At 42.0% G+C, this 12176-nt stretch overlaps 1 protein-coding gene across 2 annotated transcripts in view; it reads right to left on the reverse strand.

Moving 5' to 3' along the window:
• Nucleotides 1-11747, reverse strand: part of LOC123987304 (butyrophilin subfamily 2 member A1-like) — a 12614-nt gene extending 867 nt beyond the window's left edge. The window contains exons 1-5 of one of the 2 annotated variants that reach the window (XM_046076063.1): nt 11489-11747; nt 7598-7936; nt 1468-1746; nt 544-672; nt 344-462 (exon numbers count right to left, since the gene is read on the reverse strand). In XM_046076063.1, coding sequence (XP_045932019.1) covers nt 413-462; nt 544-672; nt 1468-1746; nt 7598-7936; nt 11489-11579 — 888 coding nt within the window. In that variant the 5' untranslated portion in view covers nt 11580-11747 and the 3' untranslated portion in view covers nt 344-412. Of the gene's footprint in view, nt 1-343; nt 463-543; nt 673-1467; nt 1747-7597; nt 7937-11488 lie in introns of those variants that run through there. The other variant, XM_046076062.1, reaches the window with a different exon arrangement.
• Between the last annotated feature and the right edge of the window lie 429 nt (nt 11748-12176).

The following is a 12176-nucleotide window of genomic DNA, read 5'->3' on the forward strand; positions in this document are numbered from 1 at the left end:
TCTGGAGCTGTGGAGTCTGGATCTGTGGTTGCGGGTCACCTGCTGCCCCCGTGTTCCTGCTCGACACCCTCTGCTACAACGACTATTGTTACTAGTCTATCAGCAGACAGGCAGAATATTCAGGACTTTTACTTTCAAATGTTTCCAGAGACAAAATGGAAAAACAAGAAGTGAACGATGTTCAAAGATCTGATTAAAGAAACGTGAAGAAATAATTGGACATTTTTAAAATCAAAATGTCAAACCATCCATTTAATGGGCAGTTAATATTTACAGCTTGTTATATTTATTTTAAACAATCAGAACGAGAACAAAAGGCCTCATGAATAAATAAAAGCTGGATGGAATTTGGTTTTTATAAATGTAAATATAAACATAACGGCCGCTCACCTGCTGGTACAGACCCTGTTCTCTATGTCATAATCTCTCCCTCCCCGTTTTCATGTCTCTCTTTAGCTGCTCCTGTCCAAAGGCAAAAAGATCAGTTTAATAAAAAAACAAACTTCTGCACATGATGGATGTTGATACATTTTATAAACTCACCTTTATTACGGCGTACTGTGATGAACTTTGCAGCTACAAGCAAAACTAGAACTGCAGCAAGAATTACAGCTCCCAAAATGATTCCACCAAAAAACCATCCTGTGACGTCCCCACTGCTGAACAGTTTCTCTGAAACACACAACAAAACCTAGAGTCACACTCAGAATGTAAACTGTATATCATGTACAGCACACTGGTTATTACCTACACAGAACTACTACTGAGGCGACCATGCTCCTAAAGTATAAAACTATTTGCAGATAAAACCACCAATAGGATGAGCTCACTCAGCACTGGTTATATGGCTGATGTGCTCCTGCTCGACACAGTGGAAGAGTTTTTAACCATTACATTACTAATTTTTTAAAATTATTTTAAAAAAAGAATAGAGAGTAATAAAAAAATGAAAATATATATTTTTTTTAATTGTCAAAGTCAATTTTTAAATTTAGCTTTCATCAACAAAGTCACTGATTTCATATAACTACAGAAAAGTACCTTCTTATAATTATAAGAAAGTCATCTTTCAGTTATCAGTGTAACTTGTTTTCATGTCGATCCTCAGGATCAGGCTGCAGCAGCCATTTATAAATCAGTTACTGGGTTTGTGAGTGAAGTTTACTAAATTCTTGTGTTCCTGTGTTTGATCAGACTGATTTCAGAGTTTCCTACAAACTCCAGTTCTTTCTGTTATTTCCCTGCAGACCCTCTCATTCTTCCTCTCATCTCTGTAGATTCATGAAGTCTCAGAGTCTCAGTATAAGAGTGAAGCTTTCACTCAGTTTGAAACTTTTTACACTTCTGCAGACGTCTTTATCACAACCTGCTTTGAGTTCAGTCTGAAGACACTTAAACATGTTTGACATGTTTAACACAACTACTGAAATTACTCAAATACAAAAATACCACCAGAAAGAATCTCACCGCCGATATAGACAAAGGTCTCAGTATGAATCTGATGTTTGATCTCCTCCTGTGTGGCTACACAGCGATAGTGGTCGGTCTTCTTCACAGTAGTGTTGACAGTGATGTAGAAGCTGCCTCCTCTTTCTGAGACCTGTGGCTCCTCAGCAGGAAGTTTGTTTCCAGCACTGTCCTGCCACTCTACTGTAGGTTTTGAAGAAGCACCTCTAACTTCACACTGCAGCAGGGCCCAGTCCTTCATTTCATCAAGTATTGTAACATACGGCTTTGGAGATGCTCCTATGAACACAGTAAACACAGACATAGACACATCAGCTATAAAAGGACAATAACAGGATTATAAATGTAACACGGTGATGTTTCTGTGTGGTGATGGCGCAATGGATAAGATCCATGCCTTTGGTGTGAGAGACCCAGGTTCAATTCCCACTGTAACCCATCCACCAATGTGTCCCTGAGCTCCAGAGGCGTGCGACCTCTGATAGCAATTGTAAGTCGCTTTGGATAAAAGTGTCAGCTAAATGAATAAATGTAAATGTTTCTTGTTCGTCTCTTCTCTGCTTGTAAATGAGGATTAAAGTGTGTTTAACAGAAAAACACAGAGGAACAGAAAAGCACAGTATCAGCGCCTCAGTTGCTCCTCCCAGCATTGTTAGATAGGACATGATATTTCAAACATTTCTAACTTCTACCAAAAGTCTGGAAACTATTTACAGCTGCAAACACTGTTCCTGACTCATTAGAAACACCTCTCAGTAAAACGTGGTCCAGAATAACCTTTAACTATGAGCTTAGTGATAAACATGTAATTGAATGTTTCAGAGAAATTCAAAAAAACCTGAACATTACAAACTTGGTGAAAGTAGAATTTATAACAGAGCTGTTGTAATGAATTGTAACAGATTGTAGAGGTATTAATTTAGCTTTTTATCAAATACAAATATAAAACACAGGGTCTCAAAGGTAGGTTCACTCCAAAGTGTGAAGAGTTTTGTGTCACTGAATACATATAACCACAGAAAAAAGAAAAGCATATTTCAGTTATCAATGTAACTGTGGGGAGTGAGATTACGGATTAAGCTGCTGTCTGATTTCTGTGATTTGTCACATGTTGACACTTTATAATGTTTCTGATTGAAACATTGAAATACAGTAGTCTAGTCTCACAGGACCTTTTTATGTCCCCAATTTGTGCCTCCTTGATCCTCGAGCCTGTAACCTGGAAATCTATCATAACTAGGTAGGTATCAGCAGAAACATTGTTCTTTTAGCAGGGAGCCGCAGAAACAGTCTGTGTTCAGTAGCAAGTGTCCCAGTTAGAGTGAGGTGAAGTGGTCGAGCAAGAGGTGTAGCAACAAGCGGACGCGTTCAAACTGTTGTGGTTGTGTTCGCCTCAGTATCGGGTTTTTAGTGGGGCTGGGCTCTTCCTGAAGTCCTCAACCATCTCCACAGTCTTCAGAGCGTTGAGCTCCAGACTGGTCTGGCTGCACCAGGTCACCAGATGGTCGATCTCCCACCTGTAGGCGGACTCATCCCCCATAGAGATGAGCCCAATGAGGGTGGTGTCATCCACAAACTTCAGCGGACTGGTGACTGAGCAGAGGGGAAAGAACGCAGCCTTGAGGGGAACCGGTGCTGATGGTCCTGGAATCAGAGACATGTTTACCCAGCTTCACGTGCTGCTTCCTGTCCGTCAGGAAGTCAGTGATCCACCTGCAGGTGGAGTCAGGCACATTCAGCTGAGAGAGCTTGTCCTGCAGCAGGGCCGGGATGATGGTGTTGAAAGCAGAGCTGAAATCCACAAACAGGATCCTGGTGTAGGTTCCTGGGGGGTCCAGGTGCTGGAGGATTTAGTGAAGGGCCATGTGTACTGCATCATCTACAGACCTGTTGGTTCTGTAGGCGAACTGCAGGGGTCCAGGAGAGGGTCAGTGATGGATTTTAGATGGGACAACACAAGGCGTTCAAAGGACTTCATAACCACAGAGGTCAGGGCGACGGGTCTGTAGCCTATTAGTCCTGTGGTCCTTGGTTTCTTGGGGACAGGGATGATAGTGGAGGCTTTGAAACAGGCTGGCACATGGCATGTCTCCAGCAAGGTTGTTAAAAATGTCTGCTGATTGGCGCAGTGCTTCAGGGTGGATGTGGAGACAGAGTCCGGCCCAGCTGCTTTGCGCAGTTTCTGCTACTAATTTTCAAGTAACACCGAATCAGGAGGTGCGTAGCGAGTGTTTGAATGTCCGAGGGTCCGAGCAGCAGAAAGTGACGGCGAACGCGAGCAGAGGAAAATATTCTGGCTGTAAATGTACTATGTCGGTTACGGTGTGTTAGCTTCTCAAGACCCCCCCCTTCCATGGCATAGTCATTTTTTGAGAACTGGTGTAGTAGGCTCTCTGTGTACAGCTGTTTAGCATCTCGCACCACCTTGCTAAACCTGTACTTTGACTCCTTTAACCTGGCTCCTAAATGCCGCATCCTTTTCCAACCTCAGCTGTCTGAGTTTGGCTGTGATCCAGGGTTTGTCATTGTTATAAGTCACCCTGGTCCGTGTTGGTATACAGCTGTCCTCACAGAAGCTGATGTAGGACGTCACAGCCTCTGTATACTCATGCAGATTGTTGGTAGCAGTCCTGAAAACATCCCAGTCAGTGCAGTCCAATCACGCCTGGAGATTCTCTACAGCTTCACTGGTCCATTTCTTTGATGTCCTCACCACAGGCTTACAGAGTTTTAGTTTCTGTCTGTATGCAGGAATCAGGTGGACCATGGCGTGGTCAGAACGTCCCAGTCGGAGGGTCACGCACGTGCCCGCCGCCGAAGTTAAATTGTCTTGAACTTTTTGTATGCAACGCACAGCACAAATTTCCAGAATCTATTACTGTTTACTAAATAGTTATCAGGACATCAACAAGAGGAAATCTGCATGGCAGAGCATCCCCGCAAAACTAAATGAAGGCCTAAATTTTAACTTAAGTTAAATAAGCTGCAGCTGCATAGTGCACAGAAGCGCAGGGGCCAAGTGACTACTTCCTGATCAATCTTGAGCTCTATCAGAGCGTCTGAATTATTTTAGAAGCGAAAAGTTTAATTCTGTTTCCTCTGTCTTTTCTGTCAAGTTTATTACTTTAGTTTTGTCCCACAATATTTGCTGTGACTTTACGGCACGGATGGAAACATTCAAATGACTGACAGCAGCCTCTCTCATTAAAGTAGATCATTAAAGAAAACACTCATACATCACTACAACACAATTAAGAAATCATCTGAAAAGCTCCAGGGACCGGTGGAGGCGAGGTAAAATGTCCGTGCAAGCGCAATCTGATAAAATAATTGGTTTGATGGGTGGGGGTACAGTACATGTGTTGCAACAAAGCATTCAATATCCCAATGTTGTGTAACCAGGTTGAAATAATATATTCATTTTTAATTTTTTTTTAAACTTCACCAAATCCTGATCACAGTGGAGGTCTGCAGGCAGACCCTGTTGTTTTGTCTAAGGGTGAGGTCTGAAAGACAAATTAGAACATTAATTCATGCAAGGTGGACGGCTGGGGTTATTAACTTGTCATGTGTTTTTAGCCTATTAGTGGAGTCATTGGTTAACATCTAAAATGGAGTCGGGGAAACATGAGCAGAGGCTGATTCAAACAGCAAAGGCCACGTATTTAACCAGTCCCTCAAGGATTTTGCAATGTCGCAATCACAACTATTAAAAGTAAAGTGTGTAAGATTTAGTGGCATCTAGCGGTGAGGTTGCGAATTGCAACCATCTATCCAGTCTACCACTGCCCCCTACCCTTTCACAGAGCGTAGGACAGCTACGGTGGCTGACACAGCACAAAAGGTGCTCTTCTGAGACAGCAGAGTGGCCAGTCAAGAAATGAGGTTTCTTTAGGTATATTTACTAAGAAATTATATTTACTTAATTATTCGGTAAAACCATGTGTTATTGCGACTTGGCCATTGACAGACAACATGGAAAATGTAAGACAAGAGTGTGAAACACGGTCACTGTTTGTAAACCACACATTAGATAAAAGTTTATACAAACATTGACAAGAGAAACACATTAATTCTCTCTGATTATGACCCTCGCCAAAACTGCCCGTCAACAATAATATCTGGCTCGCTGCCAGATTATGGTGCTTTGGTAGCGGCAAAAAATATAAATAAATAAATACTTTGATGGTGGTGCTGAAATAGATCTCAGTCATGACAGCAACAGTTACTCACATAATCACTTCCTCTTTAGTGGTTTTGCCTACAAAATAAAAGCGCAAGAAAGTTTTTTCCAGCAATGCTTTATTTCGAGTTGAATTGAGAGCTTTTACTTTGAAAAATTCTGAACGACATTAAAAGAGTCACACTCTGAAGGAGCCGTCAGAAAACGTGATTCCCCTAAATGTCCTCTGCCTGGAGATACTGGGGAAATGAAAAGGCGTCCGTAAGTTGATGGATGAGGATGAAACACCGAAACAAAAACAGTGCAGCACATGCTTTGATCTGAGAAACATTCGCTGCAAAACTGTCCTTTCTAGGTGAGAGTTCTGCACTTTACCAACTGAGCTAACCGAACAACATGTTGATGCAAGTCAATATTATGCCTTATATTCTGTAGCGCTGTTTGTCCGTTTTCAGCTACTGTAGAAACATGACGATACAACGTGACAATGTCCATGGAAGGGGGTGCCTGCGGTTATGTAGATATAAATGTCTCATTCTAAGGTCATAAAAACATAATGGTTTATTATGTAAGGTCCTTATTCACCACTAAAAACATAGTTATGGATCTTATATTTAATTTCTGTCAATAAATCCTCAGAAATATTACCCACTGAACCTTTAATGTTTGCATTAATCTGTACAGGTGTGCCTAATAAACTGGCCACTGACCAACCGATGTACAGTATGTGTATAGTTTAGAAAACATAGTTATGGATATTACATTGAAACTCTTAACACAAATTCAACAAATCCCTGTGAATTAAGCGAGACTTGCAATTTTAACCAATCACCGCAACTTTTCCGCAAATTTGACATACATTTGCCGATTCCCGCAAAACGTTGTCATACGTCACCTTGTTTACAAGATGCAGCAGACGGATATTTAGCAAAGCGAGGGTAAACCGTTTTCCAAACCAACAGTGACCCAGATTAGTCGGAAGATTTGGTGCTTCAATAGGCGGAGCCTGATTCGACTGTCAATCTGACAGTTGAAGCACAGCGTAAAGAGCATCATACCATTTTGGCTATATGGGGGTGCTCAACGTCTGATTTCACATAGAAATACAAGGTTTCTCCCAATAAGTTATTATACAGCGTATTACAATATACATTTCAACATATAATGCTGTAAATAAACATGTGAAAAGAAAGAAGCGTTTAATAAATGTTTTTAAAGTGCCTGAAAAATCCAAAATTGTAACCCTAACCACTAAGGTAGGGTGGTCGGTGCGCATGTGTAGGCGTAGCATGTCTGTATGTGTAGTGGCCGAAGAGGAACGCTTGCTTAAGGGACGGAGCCCCAGTTTCACCAGTGTTGTGCCAAGTTATCCGCACCTCGCGAACGCCAGCCTCAGTTTCCTGTTCTCAGCTGACAGGAGCGGCACCCGGTGTGGTCTTCTGCTGCTGTAGCCCATCTGCTTCAGGGTTCGACGTGTTGTGTGTTCAGAGATGATATTCTGCACACCTTGGTTGTAACGAGCGGTTATTTGAGTTACTGTTGCCTTTCTGTCATCTCGAACCAGTCTGCCCATTCTCCTCTGACATCAACAAGGCATTTTCGTCAGCACAACTGCCGCTCACTGGATGTTTTCTCTTTTTCGGACCGTTCTCTGTAAACACTAGAGATGGTTGAGCGTAAAAACCCCAGTAGATCAGCAGTTTCTGAAATACTCAGATCAGCCTGTCTGGCACCAACAATCATGCCACAATCGACTTAAATCCCCTTTCTTCCCCATTCTGACGCTCGGTTTGAACTGCAGCAAGTTGTCTTGACCACGTCTACAAGCCTAAATGCATTCAGTTGGTGCCATATGATTGGCTGATTAACTATTTGTATTAACAAGCAATTGGACAGGTGTACCTAATAAAGTGGCTGCTGAGTGCAGATTAACTGTTTAACACTCACCGACAACAACAAGCTGAATGTGGAATATCTGTCTTGGCTGAAGACGTGGAAAATCACAGCTGTAGTCTCCACTGTCGGTCAACTTCGTATTTCTGATGATGATGGAGGCGTTGCCGTACTTCAGATCATCTTGAAAATGTGAGACGCGACCTTTGAACTGCTGATCTTGACCTGGACGGCCGTTATTAGAATGAAGGCCTGCATCATAAAAGAAAACCTCCTTCGGACCATCTTTCTTCCAGTCAAAGAGCTTTGACTCAGCGTTCTCCTTGGTGCTGAGGGAACAGGGTAAAATGGCGTCACTCCCTTCTTTCACAACCACTCTGACGACACCCGACCCTGAGAGAGGAAGATTATTTTAGTCATTCTGTTCAAACAGAGATCAATCAGGTTCAGACAGAACATCAGATAATACATTTACATGTCACCTCACTGGCCAATCCTGCTGCAAAACAAGGAAAAAGAGAAAAGTCACTCAGTGCGAGGTCTAGGTGCTGACCACTGAAGTGGAAGAGAGAAAAAATATTTTATTTGATGGTTTGAACTCTTGGATCAACAACAAACGCAAAACGAGTGGTTCCATAGCAGAAAAAAAGTTAGAAAGCACATATTGTTTGATGCAGCTTGTTCACAAACAAAAGAAAATTCATAGAGTTTATTAGAATTACATTATTCTAAACAAAGGCTTTAGGTAGAATGTTTTGATGACGATAATTCCATCAGTTAGCCGTGTTAAAGTCTGAAAAGGAATCAGTAAAAATACATTTTTGTCTAATCAAGCTGAGCCTGCAGCCACCTGCCACTATCCTGGCTTTATGCTGGCAGATAAACAACTGCTCCACCATGAGGGTCCATGGCATACACTCCAGCCCTCTCCTCTGCACTCTGAGGGGGCTGAGGAGAGGGCTATATTTAGCGGACATTCATTTGAGATTTGACTTGGCACAGCGTGAGCACAAATAACACTGCTGATAAATTATAATATCCAAATACACCATACAGCTGTCTCTTAAGCAGCTCCGGAGCACTTGATTAATTAGCCTCTGGAATGGAGCTGGGGCCCCCTTCAAGCCAAAAGACAAACACCGTGAGGGCTTGACTTTCAGGGTCCATCTCCACCTGCCAATAACTACATTTGAGATCTAAGGTGGTGAACACCGCTGAACCCACCAGATATTCTAGTATCTCAGAAATGGTTGGTAGAGATATTCATTATGTTGGTTAACACAACGCAATTCGACACAAAACAGGGGTACCAGCTCCACGGGGGATTCCCATTGTGAACTGGAAGGCACAATCCGAAGAAGGTTAAAGTCAACTGGACTTGGTTGAAGATACTAAGATATCTTCAGAAGATAAGATCGGTTGTTCAGTCTTGGCCTCGGGTAGTCCTAATGACCATAACGACTGTCGTTACATCAGCCAGGAACCCTAACGAACCAGCGATATCGACGATCCTGGCAAATGACCCCACTGAGGTTAAATAGCTTAGTTTCCCTGCCTGTCAGAACTGAAGAAGTTCCTTGGATGAGGGACGAAACATCTTCTAGTATCTTCAACCAAGTCCAGTTGACCTTGACTTCAACCTTCTTTGGATAACTATGACCTGGATGACTGAGAATCTTCACAGACATGGAAGGCACAATGATACCCTGCTGGAGCATATCTTGTTTTCTTCTTTACAATCTTCCGTTTCTGCAGGGGGCAATCGATAGGGGCGCTGTGAAACCACGACATCACAAAATCAATTTTTATGATTTGCTCTGGTAGGGTGTCATTCCCAACTACTTTCAAAAGGGCTCGGCTTACACCCTTGCTCAAAAAGCCCTCACTCGACCCAACTCAAGTTGAGAACCATCGGCCAGTTTCTCTTCTACCATTTTTATCCAAATCTATCGAACAGGCAGTCTTCAAAGAGGTCTCAGAATTCCTCTCACGGAACGACCTCCTAGATCCATATCAGTCTGGTTTTAAGAGTGCCCACTCTACTGAAACGGCTCTTCTGTCTGTAACAGAAGCCCTAAGGTCAGCTAAAGCTGCAGCCCAATCCTCGGTTCTTATCCTGCTTGACCTATCAGCTGCCTTTGACACAGTCAACCACAGGATCCTGCTATCTGCTCTCTCAGCAATGGGCATCTCGAGTAAAGCACTCCTGTGGTTCGAATCCTACCTCTCAGGGCAATATTTTGTGGCAAGGACAATTATCCTCCTCCCACTGCCTCTCCACAGGGGTGCCCCAAGGCTCAGTGCTAGGGCCCCTTCTCTTCTCAATTTACACCACCTCACTGGGGCCGATCATTCGATCGCACAGCTTCTCTTACCACTGCTACGCAGACGATACGCAACTCTACCTATCCTTCCCGCCAGACGATCCCACCGTCTCAGCACGGATCACAGATTGTCTCTCAGACATATCCTGCATGGATGAAGGCTTACCGCCTTCAACTAAACCTCTCTAAGACTGACCTCTTGGTCCCATTTTGAGCTAAAGTTAGAAAAGAGATAGAAAGTCACTCAGCTGAATTTCCCTCCCCTGGTGTGATGTCACCTGGTCACCTAATGAGAGTAATGTCATTAAAAAGAAATTTTCTTAAAAAGGAAAGTTAATGCAGCTCAACAGATAGGACAGTGGTTGCTGAGGACAAAGAACTGCATTACTTTGATGAACTTTTGGGTCCTGGCGTGAGCTCCTGCTGGGCGTTTTGTTTCTCCCTCCTTGATTGTGCAAAAAGCTGAACTTATTAAGCACAACTATCCCCAAGGGACTGAGTATTTTTGTTATTTCTGATGGTTTTATTGACTGGTTGAGTTATTTGTTGAAACCACGCCCTGTTTTTGTTGAATATTTTCTTGATTTACTTAAAAACTGATTTCTGAGTGTGAGAGTTTCTTCAGTTTCATTGAAACGTGTCATATTTACTTTTGAGGGTATACTGTCATATTACATGTATCCTTTGTGGGTGGGAATCTGTGACACAACGACACGTCAGGTTACCCTGGCTGGCGCCCAATAGGCTACAAATATTTAAAAGTTGCTGCACATATATTAAAAAAAAACGCAATGTGCTGGTGTGTGCGCGATTGGTCCACATCCATCAACCTTTCATTTCCAGAATGCTATTTCAGAGGTTCACTTTGAAAAGTTCTGGAGAGATTTGTTTGCAGAGACTGTAAAGTTACCAAGTGCAACATTCAGTAATACTCACAATACTGCACATAATACACATGTACACATATTACACAGGAGCATGAATTTGAAAATAATAGTGATTATTACTGAAATAGATAGTGATGAGGCTGGGGAAGCTGGAGAGATTAAAATAAATCTATAGGTTGATGGATGTGGATCAATCGCTGGGAGGCACAAACTCCAGCACACAACAACAGACTCATAATTACTTTGTTTAAGAGAATTTAAAAAACAATCCTATGCAGGGATCAAACACACAACAATTAGATTGCGTTAACCAGTGACCCGGACAACCGTTCCGCAAATTATTAAAAAGAAAAAAGTAAGAAAGTGAAGAAGCTTCTTTATCAGGGTAATTGTTTTGTTATCTCGAGATAACAAGAAACCAACACGCTGTCACGATTAAAGGGAGTAAATAAATAAAGGGCTTCGGTATAAAACATAACAACAGATTTGTTTTATTTATTTCAGTTTAAATTAGAGTCCCAGAGGACTCCTAATGGTCATAAGACGCGTTCAACTCTGTAGGTGGTTCCGCAGAATAAACTATGAAGATGTGAAACTGATATAAAAAGTCACCAGTGTAACATGGAGATCGGTGTTGAGTTATTAAGAAACATCTACACAGTTCCGGCTCAAATGTATCGGACGTTTCATTGTTTCTAAAGGCCTCGGTTTTTACCCATCGCTAGTTTTCTTACCGTTTGATTGTCCGAGTGTTTTTATTATTCCACATAAATCCAGCAGCAGGACCCAGAAACACAGAGCTGCCAGCCTGAGGCTAATAAACATGATTATACAGGAGGAGCTGACGGTTCCGACGTTAGCTGAGAGGTTTAATGAATAAACACGTAAACAAGGTAATCTGCTTTCAGACGACAATATTTAACTCTACAAACTAACACGTTATTTTACAAAACCCTTTCAGAACTATTCCCGGGGAGTTCCGCGTTGTTCTGCGCATGCGTACAGGATAACGCCCTTTGCTGCACGGTGAGTTCCGTGTGAGGACAGAATACAGAAACTACAGCAACATTTCTATATCTCCATACACAGGTTAACATCGTTATATCGTGTTTAATTAAAAAAAAATGCAAGTGTTTTTATTGGATCTTATTCATCTCATAGGAAAATCTTCAGCCTAAACAAAAGTAGCCGAAATAAAACGACGGAATAGAAGATGACACAACTAGATACACAGGGACATCATGTGAGAGGCAACAAATATATATGTACATCTTTACACATTTTAACTGTTTTAATTGCTTCAGACCAGATAATGCTTCAATATAATATTTTAAATGTTGTATTTGTGGTTTCTTTTTAGACCATTTGCATTTGTGAATGTAAAATAAGTTTTATAATAAAATAATATAATACTTAGCCTAC

Source organism: Micropterus dolomieu, linkage group LG18 (genome assembly GCF_021292245.1).
Source record: "Micropterus dolomieu isolate WLL.071019.BEF.003 ecotype Adirondacks linkage group LG18, ASM2129224v1, whole genome shotgun sequence".
NCBI classification, from domain to species: Eukaryota; Metazoa; Chordata; class Actinopteri; order Centrarchiformes; family Centrarchidae; genus Micropterus; species Micropterus dolomieu.